The sequence below is a fragment of the Plecotus auritus genome, assembly GCF_963455305.1.
Source record: "Plecotus auritus genome assembly, chromosome: X".
Lineage (NCBI taxonomy): Eukaryota > Metazoa > Chordata > Mammalia > Chiroptera > Vespertilionidae > Plecotus > Plecotus auritus.
The window spans coordinates 24,847,008-24,860,624 of record NC_137784.1 but is presented as its reverse complement, the minus strand read 5'-3'; the positions used below and the strand labels follow the sequence as shown (position 1 = coordinate 24,860,624).

Sequence of the window (13,617 nt, the reverse complement as noted above, 5' to 3'; positions counted from 1 at the left end):
TAATTTTGCTTTAAGGGTGATCTAGAGTATGCAGAATTTTTAAACTTTTCATTAATTTTAATAAATTGTGATAAAAATTTAAATAGTGACTATCACAATTTAGAACATTTCCCCTTGAAATTATATAGTATTAAGAGATGGAATCAGCTAATCACACTAGCTGTTTCTAGTTGATGCAAATTCAAATTGAGAATGTATCATGGAATGACAGTTGAAAATGTAATCAGTAGGCTGTGTTAATTTGGTGGCTTAAAGGGATTTCTTAGAACTTGAATGTACTAAATATTTTAGTTGATGACCTTCATGTACTTCTCTTGAAACAGTATAACAAAATAATAACATTGATTTAGGACCAAGGAAACTGATATGTAGTAGATCATTGAATCTACACAATGGCATTTCAGTATGGCCGTGGGCAACACAACAGTCAGTGTAATTCTCTAGTTTATCATGTCTAAATCATCTTATTTCCTAACTTGAAAGTATGAACTGAGTATTGAAACTTACATGTAAGTAAATTGCCTAGCTCAGAGTGGGCACTAAATGATTTGTGACTATAATGAAAGTTATCTTTATGTACTAGCAGTAACACACAATCTAACCACCTTAGCCTATATGAAATATTGATAGATATTTGTTTGCCTTGAGGCCTTATGACAGAGCTAAATTATTTTGGAGTCAGATTCTTGGGTTTAAATGTGTTTTGGCTCCCTGTCAACTGTGTAACCATGGGTGAGTTACATAAATCCAGTTTGTGAACTGGGTGTCAAAATAAGTGGTTTTTTTTTCAAAATTATTAGAAGGGTGAAACATGAAAGTCCTAATTCAGTGCCTGGCACAAAATAAATGGCAGAACTAGATAAGTATTAGTATTACCATTATTAATATCATTGATGCTGCATAGTGAGAAATTAATTACATGTACTTTATTATATAATTTATATGATGACCCAATGCATACTTTTTATAATTAATAGCAGAAAGCACTCATGTGAAATCTCAGACGCATAAATATAAAATGTATCATGGCTTTAGTCACATGCAGAAAGTAAAATTAAGACATAAGTAAAACTATATTTGGGTAAACAGTGATAGTTTCTAGAGTACTAAAAACTGTAAAATCATTCCAATCATTCCAATTGAATAATACCATGTGTTATTCATTTATTCACCAACAAATATTTATTGTATACTGTGGGAACCATGCCAGAGACCCCAGATAGTTAAGGCCACTCTGAACATAGGAATCTTAATCATAATGTTCAAGGCTAAGATGCCATACACAGTTGCAAGGCCACAGCAATCTCATAGTACACTGCACACTTCTGTAGCCAAAATGATTGATGTCACTGTTGACAACTGGCCTTCTTTGTCTAAGTGGTATAATACATATTATTGACCAGGTAGTATGCTGGGGAGAAGAGAGACTATATGAGGCTACAGACAGCTCACAAGAGAGGAGAGAGGGGAGAGGCCAGAGAAGCTGCTAAGGCAGAGAGCTCAGATATACCACTACAATGTGAGGCGGTAGGTCTAGAGGCAGCATGTGGCTGCTCAGATAATAGTGGTAGGCTTAGAGGCTAATGCTGATGCTTTGTGGGAAAGATGTATCTATTCATCAGCCGGTATGCAGTTACCTGTATAGGACTGTTGTGAAGAACTGTTTTGTCTAATGACTTATGGCCATTGGCTCCTGCAATGAAGACTCATTCTTATACATCCATAACTTCTCATGGCTTCTCTGTCTAAGACCTGGCGTCCAAGAAGTTCCAGAAGGTCCAGCCCCTGGCAGAGGGGCTCAGCCACGACAGTTAGTGCAGTAGGTAGGGTTTGAGAAGGAACTTAACCCTGTGCTTGGTGTGATCATTAGCAGAATTCAGAAGAATATATGGACTCAGAGCAACTCAGAGCAGCAGAACTCTAGCTGTTTCTGACACATGCTTACTATGTGCCAAACACCCTTCTAGATACTGAATATTGTGGTGAGCAAGATATAAGAGCTACCTGGAAAATTGGAATTAACATTCCAGGGTGGGGGGGCAGGCAATGAATGGAGAAATAAACAAACCTAGTTGAGATCATGATAATTTGCCTCAAAAAAATGAACAAGAGTTGTGAAATAAAGAATAGTTAGACTTCAGGTGGGATTTGGGAGGGGTGGAATTCTATTTTAGAAAGTGTTGACTTGTAGGGCATTTATGAGGAAGTATATTTAACCTAAGATATGAATCGTAAGAAAAAGCCAACCTTAAAATAGTTTTATGGAAGGACATTCCCATTAGAGAGAAGAGCTCCTGTAAAGACCCTGAGGCTAATTGGGAAGAGAAAGAGGCCTACCTCCCTGAAGAGAGTAAACTCAGATAATTGACCAGGAATGTTTTTGAGGGGATAGGCAGATATCTGTTAACATAGGAGTTTTGTAGGATATTGAGTTGTTTTCATTCTAAGTGAAATGGGAAAGCATAGGAATATTTCAACTAAGATAATTATACTTATTTTATTTATTTATTTAAAATTTTATTATTTTTTAGAGAGAGGGAGGGAGGGAAAGAGAGTGAAACATCAATTTTTGTTGTTCCACTTATTTATGTATTCATTGATTGATTCTTATATGTTGTGCCCTGACTGAGAATTGAATCCACAGGCTTGGTGTATGGGGACAATGCTCTAAACCAGTGGTCGGCAAACTCATTAGTCAATAAGGCGGCAAACTGTGCCGACCACTGCTCTAAACAACTGAACTACACAACCAGGGCTTAATTATTTTAAAGTTTACTGTGGGGAGGTCACTATCTGAAAAATTATAGTTTTATAGGATATGAGAGCTAGAAGGTACATTGGAAGCAAAATAGTTTGCACTTCTCTCCACTGATCAGAAAATTGAAATCCCCAGATAGGCTGAATAATTTAGTCATAGTCACAGGTTTTATCTATGGTAGAACCAAAAGGATTTAATATATTCTGTCTCAACACAGTCAGTCCATTCAGCCCAGCCCAACCCAGCCCAGCCCAAGCTGTTCTGTTCTATTCCCTATTCTATTCTATTCTATTCTATTCTATTCTATTCTATTCTATTCTATTCTATTCTATTCTATTCTATTCTATTCCATTCCATCCCATCCCATCCCATCCCATCCCATCCCATCCCATCCCATCCCATCCCATCCCATCCCATCTCATCCCATTCTTTTTTACCTTCCCCTCCCCTGCCCTACCTCACCTCTTCCAACCCCACCCTACCCTCTCTTCTCCTCTCCTCCCTTTCTCTTTCCTCCCCTCATCTAGCCTAGCTTAGCCTAACCAATGAATCATGTACCAGCCCTGTTGCCTTTCCCCTCACGTCTCAATATCATCCTGGCATTTCTCACCATCTCTTCTAATACTCTGTAGCCATTCCCTCAGATTCCTAAGTAGATAATGAACAGTCAGCTTGTACTCAGCTGCTCTATTTCTCCTGCTTCCTTCCTTTGGCTCTGGCCCTCTTCTGGCTCTTTTCCCTCTCTCCTTGCACAGTCGGCCTATCTGGCTAACAACCCAGTCAGATGATTTTTTTTTCTTTTCCAGTGATGGAGCGCAGACTTTATCAAATTTTCAATTTTTGTAAACACTCTTAGTAATGAGTGGCCCAACCAATTAGTCTACATAGGTTGGCATGTTTAAGTAACTACTCTTGCTACAAAATGGATGCATTGGGGGGAATATTGACAAGCAGAAAAGCTCAACCAGCCTCTGGCAATAGGAGCAAAGGCAATTGGCAAGAAGATCCTATTTCTTGTGTTTTGTGCCTGCCAGTCAAGGTAACCTCTTTTTGGTCTGTTTCGCTATCTAGAGGGTATTGATAGCAACTTGTCCAGGCTTCCACCTGTGCTCATATTAAGAGAAAATTTAACTTTATTTTCAAAAGAGACTGACCTACTTTAACATCTCTCCCTGATTTAATCAGAGAAAAAGTAGACACCTCCTTCTGTTTCTTTACCTTGCTCTCCTGTGTTCTACTTGAAAAAAATAATGCTCTTTCGATCACTTCTTTTTTCCCTGTAAACAAAACTTTTCAATTAAACATAAAAGAGCCTACGGGAATGTTGCAGATGAAACATCTCACTTCAAAATTATTTTGGAAGTCTGCAATGACTAGATGCTGAAACTTTATATTAAACCCTTAAAAAAAAACCTCTGGAATTTCAGTTTTAACTGTTTTCTTCTTTAAAAACAACAACACAGTATGGTAACTGTAGCCCCAGTGCTTATCATCCCTTACATAAGTGCATTTGCTATTCTCCTTTATGGGTGACAGGCAAGAATACCGATTCTCACAAGTGAGTGAGCATCAGAATCAACTGGAGAACTTGTTAAAACACAGACCTCTGGGTCCCACCCCAGGATATATGATTCAGTGAGTCTGGGATAGGGCCTGAGATTTTTAATATCTAAAAACTTTCCAGGTAATGCTAAGGAGTATGTTCCAAAGAGATTCCAAAGAACCATACTTTGAGACCCACTTATTTGACATACCAGCAATGAAAGTTGTCTGAGCATATGATGGTTAGATTCGTGTATATAAAGGGAGCAAAAGCTACATTTATGATGAGGATTATGTCTAAGCTATACAGTCATTTAGTTGTCTACCTGTCTCTATAGTGGAGAAAATTCCTCATGATCTTCTTTCCTTTTGTATTATAATTTTTAAAACTTATAGTTTACAGTAGATGTTATTTTATTAGTTTCAGGATCTAACTTTGTTTTATCATCTCTGAACTTTCCCCAACTTCTAAGCCTATTTTTAAAACAATTTATGAAAACCTAAAAAGCAAGGAATTATCATTCTGCATTTTTGACAGTTGTATAGGTTGTTTGTAACTTGTATAAAATGTAATTTTATTTATTGGATTCACTGCAACATGCTCCTTCTTTATTGCATGGAGTATTTGAGATGGGCTTAATAGAAACTATGAGAAAGAAAAGAAAAACTCCAAGAATTATTTACTTAAACTCTCTGAATCTTTGTTTTCTGTTGTATAATGTGTAAATAAGTAAACACATCTCACAAGCTTTTGTTAAAGACCCAATAAGATAGCACATACAACATGTCCAGTGTAGCACACAGCAGAACATACTAAGTGATTAATGGTTGTGAAAGTTATTTGTAATGCTCAAATTACTATAGCCAAATATGGTTTGTGTAGAAACAAATCCCAAGCTCAATGATGGCAAAAACAAAAACAACTCACACAGATTTAGTCAGAATTTTGAATTAAACATTTAAATCAATTAAAATCCATGAAGGCAATCATTTTATAGTCAAAACAACTTTCATTTGCCATTATTGTATTCTTTTTGTAGTATTATGGGATGAAATCCAAAGGCATACACTGATTGTGTTAAGATACAGAGACATTTTATAGCTGACTTTGTCCAGACCTTGTCCAATTCCTGCCCACATCACCTTACTCTCACTACTGCACTGCGTATAAGTCCAGCTTCCACATGCCAGAACCTGCATTTCTTTACCTGAGGGCTTTCTGTGGCCACAGATTCCTACTTTTCCCACCTGTGTGCCTAGCTTCATGTACTAGGACAGTGGTCGGCAAACTGCGGCTCGCGAGCCGCATCGGTTTGCCGCTCTGTTAACTAATGAGTTTGCCGACCACTGACCTAGACTCTCAATTCCAATAATTACAGGTGTTGTTGTTCCTTGTGATTAAGCCCCTATCCAGTGGTCGGCAAACTCATTAGTCAACAGAGTGGCAAACCGCGGCTCGCGGCCGCAGTTTGCCGACAACTGTACTAGGAGTAGGAGATTAACATCCCCCAGCAGCCTTCAACCAATGATGGTATATAAATACCCCAGTGTCCTCATCCCTGAGTGGGATAACCCTGAGGCATGCACTTCCCAGAGTTTCCCACCAGCTTTAAACTCTAGTCGCCAACAGTAATTGCTGGTTTTAGTAAGTATACCCTATAATTTCCATTCACTTTCCTGCCTCCATTACCCATTCCCTACCCTTATTTCCTTTACATCACACATGAACTACTTATGCCTGAAAGCTCATCTCAGGGTTGGCCTTTGGAGTAACCCAAATGAAAGATCCATTGTGTGTGTGCATGTGTGTTTGTATTTGTATTTCTAACATGTACACATTGGAAATTGAGTGTAAACACCCTCCCTTCAGCCAAAGATCAACAGTGATACCTCTGTAGTTGAACAAGTTGGGTTTATTACTTTTGGTAACGAGGTAGAATGCATGCCACTGGAAACCTGTGTATAAAACATGGGGTTGTGTGAGTAAGAGAATATCAGAAAGAACCTATTGTAGGATTTGAATTTGCATTAGATGATTTGAGGGAGAGTTAAAAGGCTTTGTTTTGGATTGCATGTTGTCAGTAAGTGGGAGTAACTCTATCATTAGGTATTTCTGTAATTTTTTCCTAGAAGTAGGGAAGACTAGAGTGAGGTGGAAAGTATAATTGATAAAGATGCAGAGGTAACGTATACCAAACAGAATAGGTATGTGTTTGGTATTTTGTTGTTTGGGCAATTTTTATCTTCTTATCTATATCCAAATGTGATTATGGAGTGATGTGTTGTCATGATGTGTGATGCTAACAAAGTAGCCTTGTCTGATGTTGATATTCTGTGAAATAGTATCTTCAACAGGAGATGATCAAGGCATAGGTGTGAGTCCCAGGCCAGCCCTTTCATGTTAGTGGCTGCTGTTTCCCTTCTCTTTCTTTTTGTGTTTTTAGTTACTGAACAGAACTTTCTTTATCAAAATATGGTCCTATATATAGAATTAAGACCTTTCTGTATTAATTATCTTTTTATTTAAATAATATTCATACTGGTTTCAGTATTACTCATCCATCTGAATAACTTATGAGTGATTTCAATTTTATACCATGAGATATTTTTGAAATTGGTATTGAAATATTTGTTTCATGTAAAGATAGAGAAATACAGATATCTACAAATATATACCCACATACAGATTACTTTTCAAAATCTATTATATTCTGATTATGATTTTTTCTTTCAAGTTCCCAATTTTAACTAAACCTAAATGTATGGAAATGATTGGAATCAATATTAGGTTTCTTTTTATTTATCTCACTCTACTAGAGGTGTTGTGAGGAAGGAAGTATATGATAGATAGGAATACATTTTGAAAGTAAAATTCCATCTTGCTATTAACATAGCGTTCTTTATTGTTTTTTTCAGAGAGCTAAAGAAGAGGCCCAGCAAAAAGAAGCCAAAGTGAAACTCCTTACAGAGTCCGTGAATAGTGTCATAGCTCAAGCTCCACCTGTAGCACAAGAGGCCTTAAAAAAGGAACTTGACACTCTCACCACCAACTACCAGTGGCTCTGCACCAGGCTGAATGGGAAGTGCAAGACTTTGGAAGTCAGTTTCTTTTCTTGATTTTTATCAGTTATGTGTCAATTTATGGTCATATGTGAAGCTTTGTGATTAAGCACATGGACTCTGGTATAAGAATATTTAGGGTCGAATTCTTCACTTAGGCACTTATAATTTGGGACTTTGGCCAGTTGCTTAACTTATGTGTAAAATGAACATAAAAATAGTACCTATTTCATATGGTGTTGAACAAATAAAATGGGGTATTCTGTTTAAAGTACTTAGCCTAGTGCTCAGTAAATTTGAGTGCTATCATCCTAAGTGTTCTTATTATTACCATTATTATCGTTGTTATTATTATTATCCTTTCCAACCTCTCTGTGCACTTAACTTCCCTCTTTGTTTCTGCCACCTGAGACTTTTTCATATTTGTTTCATAGATGAGCTATGTAATTAAAATGCTTTCCTTTATATTTCATTCAGCATATCTATATGAGTGATGCAGGGGCAGGGCATTCCCACATCAGCATCATTTACCATTTGGAACGAAAGTTTCCTTTTTTGTTTGTACTCTCTTCAAAGTCAATTTCATTTCTGTGATTTCAAAGTAATTTTTAGTTCCAAACAGTTAAGCTTAACTATTATTCTAAGTGGCTTTTAGCTCCAATTCTGGCTGCAGGAGTGTATTTTATTTTGCCAAGGTGACCTGTAAAGTCGGTACATTCAGCTTCTCCAGCTGTGTCCTTCAAATGCATTCGGGACACAAGAGGCCATCTATCCTGATGGTTAAATCAGCAAGGTAGTCCATTAGCTCAATCTGCACCAAAGTTAAAAAGACACATTACCAATCGCATCTTTAAAACTCTAAAGTACCCTCGGGTATTTAAGGAGATATTTATATTTTCCTGTTGAGATCGTTGCCCAGAAGGAAGACAGCCTGTAGTACAGCAGGAGCTGGAAATGACCCAGATTTAAGATTTCTATCATCTTTTAAAGCAAAATACTTAATTTCACTTTATGTGATAAACTATATGCAAAATACCAATTAAGTATTGGTAGGTTAGACTAATACTTTTCATCACTTAGAGAGGGACTGTCTTCTATCATTTGCAAGGGCTAGGAGCAAAGGTGAAAATATGGGGAAACTGATAGAATTTAATTTCTCCTTAAATAAAAAAAAATTCTTAGCCTTCATTTTTGGTAGAAGTTGGGGGGGAGGTGCTGTAGCAGGTGGTGGGAATTGTGCTATTGTATTTTATAGTTTTTTTCAATATTTATAATCTCAAAGCTAATGGAAAAATGACTATTTTTATATTCTTATCCTCCAGTGCATCTTACTGCTTTTATCACTACGGACATAACCATAATCCAGAAATTGCCCTTTATTATCCCTTTGCTTAAAATGCACATATAAATCTAATATAATGTTGATGAATTATTTTTTTCTTTCTTTATTTTATTTATTTTTTATTAATTTCTTTGATTAAGGTATCACATATTTGTCCTCATCCCCCCATTCCCATCCCAAACCCCTCCCCATGCATGCTCTCACCCCCACTGTTGTCTTTGTCCATTGGTTATGCTTATATGCATGCATATAAGTCCTTTGGTTGATCTCTCTCCCTTACCCCCACCCTCCCCTACCTTCGCTCTGAGGTTTGACAGTCTGATCGATGCTTCCCTGCCTCCGGGTCTGTTTTTGTTCATCAGTTTATGTTGTTCATTATTTCCCCTAGATAAGTGAGATCATGTGATACTAGAAATACACTTATAAGAACCGAAAATGAGACAAGCAATAATGGTTATGCTGAGAGGCAAAAGAATCAGTCTGTAGTGAGTTTCTTTCTGGGCCAATAGTTCTTTTGAGTCCCAATTTCAATGTCAAACAGTTCCTTATGTGTACATGTCAGCAATGATATTTCAGTTCTGTATGGTTTTCTTTATTTAAAAAAGTAAATCACTTAACCTTGAATTTATTCATGAAATAAAATATTTCCTTAATGATTTGTTATTATGGATATATTAAGTGACCAAAATGACTAGTTTCATTTTCAGTTATCTACAGCAATGCTATATTTTTAGAAGTTTTAAAAAAGATGGAAATGCTGAAGTCTCATAAGTACTTTTTTATTAAAATAGTTCATCTGAGATATTTCTTTTTTAGGAGGTTTGGGCATGTTGGCATGAGTTACTGTCGTACTTGGAGAAGGCAAACAAGTGGCTGAATGAAGTAGAATTGAAACTTAAAACCACTGAAAATATTCCAGGTGGAAGTGAGGAAATATCCAAGGTGCTAGATGTAAGTTATGAATTAATCTAAATGATGAAACTTTACATACAATATTGAAAGATATCAAGTACCGAATAAAAAATAAATTCAAAACAGCACAGAGAGTCTAATTGCCATCCCTCCTCCCGCACTGGTGTTTGGAAGAAGCCTTAGTTTTCTCTAGGAACCTTCCAGGCTCAAGGTTTTAAAAAGAATTTAAATAACGTCTTATAGAGGACATTAGCCTTTTGCCATATCAGTAAGTTCTGTGTTGACACTTTCTTTTCCTGCTTAAATCTGCTACAGACTTGCAAAGACAGTTTGAATGCATACTTTTGCTCCTTTGGAGTAGGGCTAAAGAGGATAATGTAAAATATTATTTTCAGTTTAAAAGCTACATTTATTGAATTGGGAAATTAACAAATATTGAAAATCATATATTCATACCATATGGAATGTTTTGAGTTACTAAGTGGGCATGTTTTGATATTAGAAATATGTCTTTAGCATGTTCATATGTTTTAGTACATTCCAAATTTTAGTATATCTTAAAGTTTTATTTTGAAGTCCTTTAAAAAATAAAATAAAGGAGTTTACATGTGTCAATATTGATTTATGTGAACTTGTGGTATTTAATCATTTATCTTGTATGCATTTTATTGTACTTTTGTTTACTCCTTTATAAAAAATGAATATGTAGGTAAGCATATGTATTGTATGTAGAGCCATCCTTTATATGAATATGCTAAAATAAGGTGCATAAATTAATCAATATGTGAAGAATATGCAAAATGTTTCTTTAGACAGAACAGAATTGGGATCTTAGAATGTCCCAGCAGAAACCTAGACATCATTGTATCCAACTTTCTTATTTTCAAAAAAGAATTGTAAAACCTGAAGAGGTATCAAATAACAGTGGAAGAGGTCCCACGTGGACTGTAATTCTGGTCCTGTCCTATTTAGAGATGTTCATTGACCAAACATTGCATGAGTAAAAGGATGGTGGCCAGGAGAAAGAATGCAAAATGCAGTTAGTTATCCTATTAAATGATCAGATTGAAGGACCTCATTCTCATTTTTATTGCCTCCCAGTCCAACAATGGCTACTTTACCTCTAAGTCCTAGATGTGTAAAATTGTGTAAAGGGCAGAAGGATTTCTTCTAAAGAGATTGTGCCTTATTTTTTAATTTGGGGATGAGAACCTCTTAAAGTTCTTTTTACATATAATATCAGAATCAGGTCACCTGGCCATCAGTAGCTACAAGAGAAATTGAGTATTTTACCTTTCCAGATTTTAAAGTAGAGGTCATCAAATAAGAAGGTGACTGTGAATCATTTTAGGTACCTCATTCCACAATCTTGCCATAAGCCCATGAAGATTTACATACAGCAACATCATACAGGTTGCGGCAAAAGTAGATTTACTGTTCTGTGTATGCAAAACAATAGTTTATTCTTGTATTATTGTTTGTAAATTATTGTATTTTTATATGAACATCTGCAAACCTATTTTGCCCCAACCTGTACTTTTTTACAATAATAATGACCTTTCATGTTTTATGATCCCATTTTAATATTGTTTTAAATTGCTTATAATTTAATTTAAGTAAATCAGAAGACACGAAGCATTTTTGTTAATTAAACATATTTAGAAAATGAAGAAAAATAGTAATTTTTGCAAATGTGTTTCAGTCACTTGAAAATCTGATGCAACATTCAGAGGATAACCCGAATCAGATTCGAATATTGGCACAGACCCTGACAGATGGTGGAGTCATGGATGAACTGATCAATGAAGAGCTTGAGACATTTAATTCTCGTTGGAGAGAACTACATGAAGAGGTATGATGATAAGAGTGAAAAATCTCTTTAAACTAATTTGCATAAACATCTAGCAAATACATTTAGGGTTCTCAGATAAAATGAGGAATATTTATTTTTTAAACATATTTTTATTGACTTCAGTGAGGAAGGGAGTGGGGGAGAGATAGAAACATCAATGATGAGAGAGAATCATTGATTGGCTGCTTCCTGCAGGCCCCACACTGGGAATGGAGCCTGCAACCCAGGCATGCACTCTGACCAGAATGGAACCCGGGACCCTTCAGTCTGCAGGCCAAAGCTCTATCCACTGAGCCAAACCGGCTGGGACAAAATGAGGAATATTTAAATATTAGCTCAGCTTCCATGTTTTAGAAACTGTCACTTGCTAGACATGGCTGAAATACTTATGTGTGTATTATATCATTTTATCTAAAAATGTTTTAGAGTATGGTTTGTACAGGAAACCAAATATAGTGTATTTTAAAAACAAAATGATATAATACACATATAGGTGCTTAAGGTGAAAATTTAGCAGTATGTGCAACAACTGGCCACCAGAGTTTAGACAAACTCAGAGGTTCTGGGGTTAAGGGGCTGTGTGGCAGAGCACCCACTGGGTCTGCTGTAGTACTTATGGAGCATCCAGGTGGGACTATTCCATAATCCAGTAAGAGAGAGATATCCAGCCCTGAAGTTAAAGAGAATGATTCAGACGAGTTATACACATAGTGGATTTATCAGGTTACATGCTAGTCACAACTGTAGAGTTCATGAGATCACTCCAGGTAACCAAAAAGAAAAAAAGAATCACAGACAGTTTTAGGAGTTATACCCCAAATCAAGTTTTAGGCAGAGTATACAGTGTCTACAAAGGAGATTAGAAGACATGGTCAAAAATGTAGAGGGGACTCCAGTTAAAGCCAGGGTGCTTAGGAGGTAAGAGTCATGAAAAAAATGTCAACTACAGTAGTAAGGTCAAGTAAGATGAGGGAATTAGGCATCAACCAGAGAGGAGTTGGGAGGCTGGATGAAAAAGGTGAAGGGATTAAGTACAAATTGGTAGTCACAGAGATGTAAATTATAGCATATGTAATATCCTATATAATAAAAGGTTAATATGCAAATTGACCAAACCACAGAACGACTGATCACTATGACGTGTACTCACTGACCACCAAGAGGCTGACGCTCAACTCAGGAGCTGCCCCCGGTGGTCAGTGCGCTCCCACAGGGGGATCGCAGCTCAGCCAGAAGCTGGGCTCACGGCTGGCGAGTGCCGTGGCAGTGGCAGGAGCCTCTACTGCCTCAGAGGCAGCACTAAGGATGTCCAACTAAGGGCTCCCAGAGTGCAAGAGGGTGCAGACCGGGCTGAGGGGACCCCCCACCGAGTGCACGAATTTCGTGCACCAGGCCTCTAATAGTCAATAATATCATAATAACTATGTGTGGTGTCAGGTGGGTACTTGAAACATGGGGGGACCACTTTATAAAGTACATGTTTTTGTCTAACCACGATGCTGTATATCTGAAATTAATACAGAACAATATTGAATGTGAACTATAATTTAAAAATGAAAAAAAAATCAAAATTAAAAAGCAAAAAAGAAAATGATGAAATTGGGCAAAAAAGACATCACTTATGACCTTGACTAGAGCAGTTTAGGTGGATTTTCCCAGGGCATAGAGAGACTCTGGTGACTGTTACAGAAGACATTAGAGAGGAAAAGGGGGAAAGCAAGTATGTACTATCCTTGTGAGGAGTTGGCTATGAAGGGAAAGCAAGGTTCTAAGGGGGCATGGTAGCCAGGGGGGTCTGCAGGAAACCTTTTGCTAATTAAATGGGGGAGAAGTTTGATCATGTTTTAAATTGGAAATAAAGAAGTCCTCAGTAGGACTTTGTCCAATTCTGAAAAGAAGTAGGTGATGTTGGGGCAGATCAGTATTTTGATATGGAGTCAGTATGTGCTTTTTTACTTCATTGGGATATTAGTGTCACAAAAAATTATAGTTCAAGCAAAAAAATCAGGACACATTATAAAACTGACCTTGGCAAAGCTATGAAAAGACCTCAATTTTAATCTTTAGCTGTGTTCAGAATTTCTCTATTATGTGCTTAGGAATAGATTGCTTTCTAGCCTGATCTTGGCATCAGCCTCATTTATGTACTAC

The 13,617-nt window shown here is 36.8% G+C and overlaps 1 protein-coding gene across 1 annotated transcript in view; it reads left to right on the top strand.

The window, feature by feature from the left end:
* Positions 1-13,617, top strand: part of DMD (dystrophin) — a 2,407,712-nt gene that overhangs the window by 860,713 nt on the left and 1,533,382 nt on the right. Inside the window, 3 exon segments of the mRNA XM_080651877.1 lie at positions 7,217-7,399; positions 9,519-9,653; positions 11,317-11,466. Coding sequence (XP_080508003.1) covers positions 7,217-7,399; positions 9,519-9,653; positions 11,317-11,466 — 468 coding nt within the window.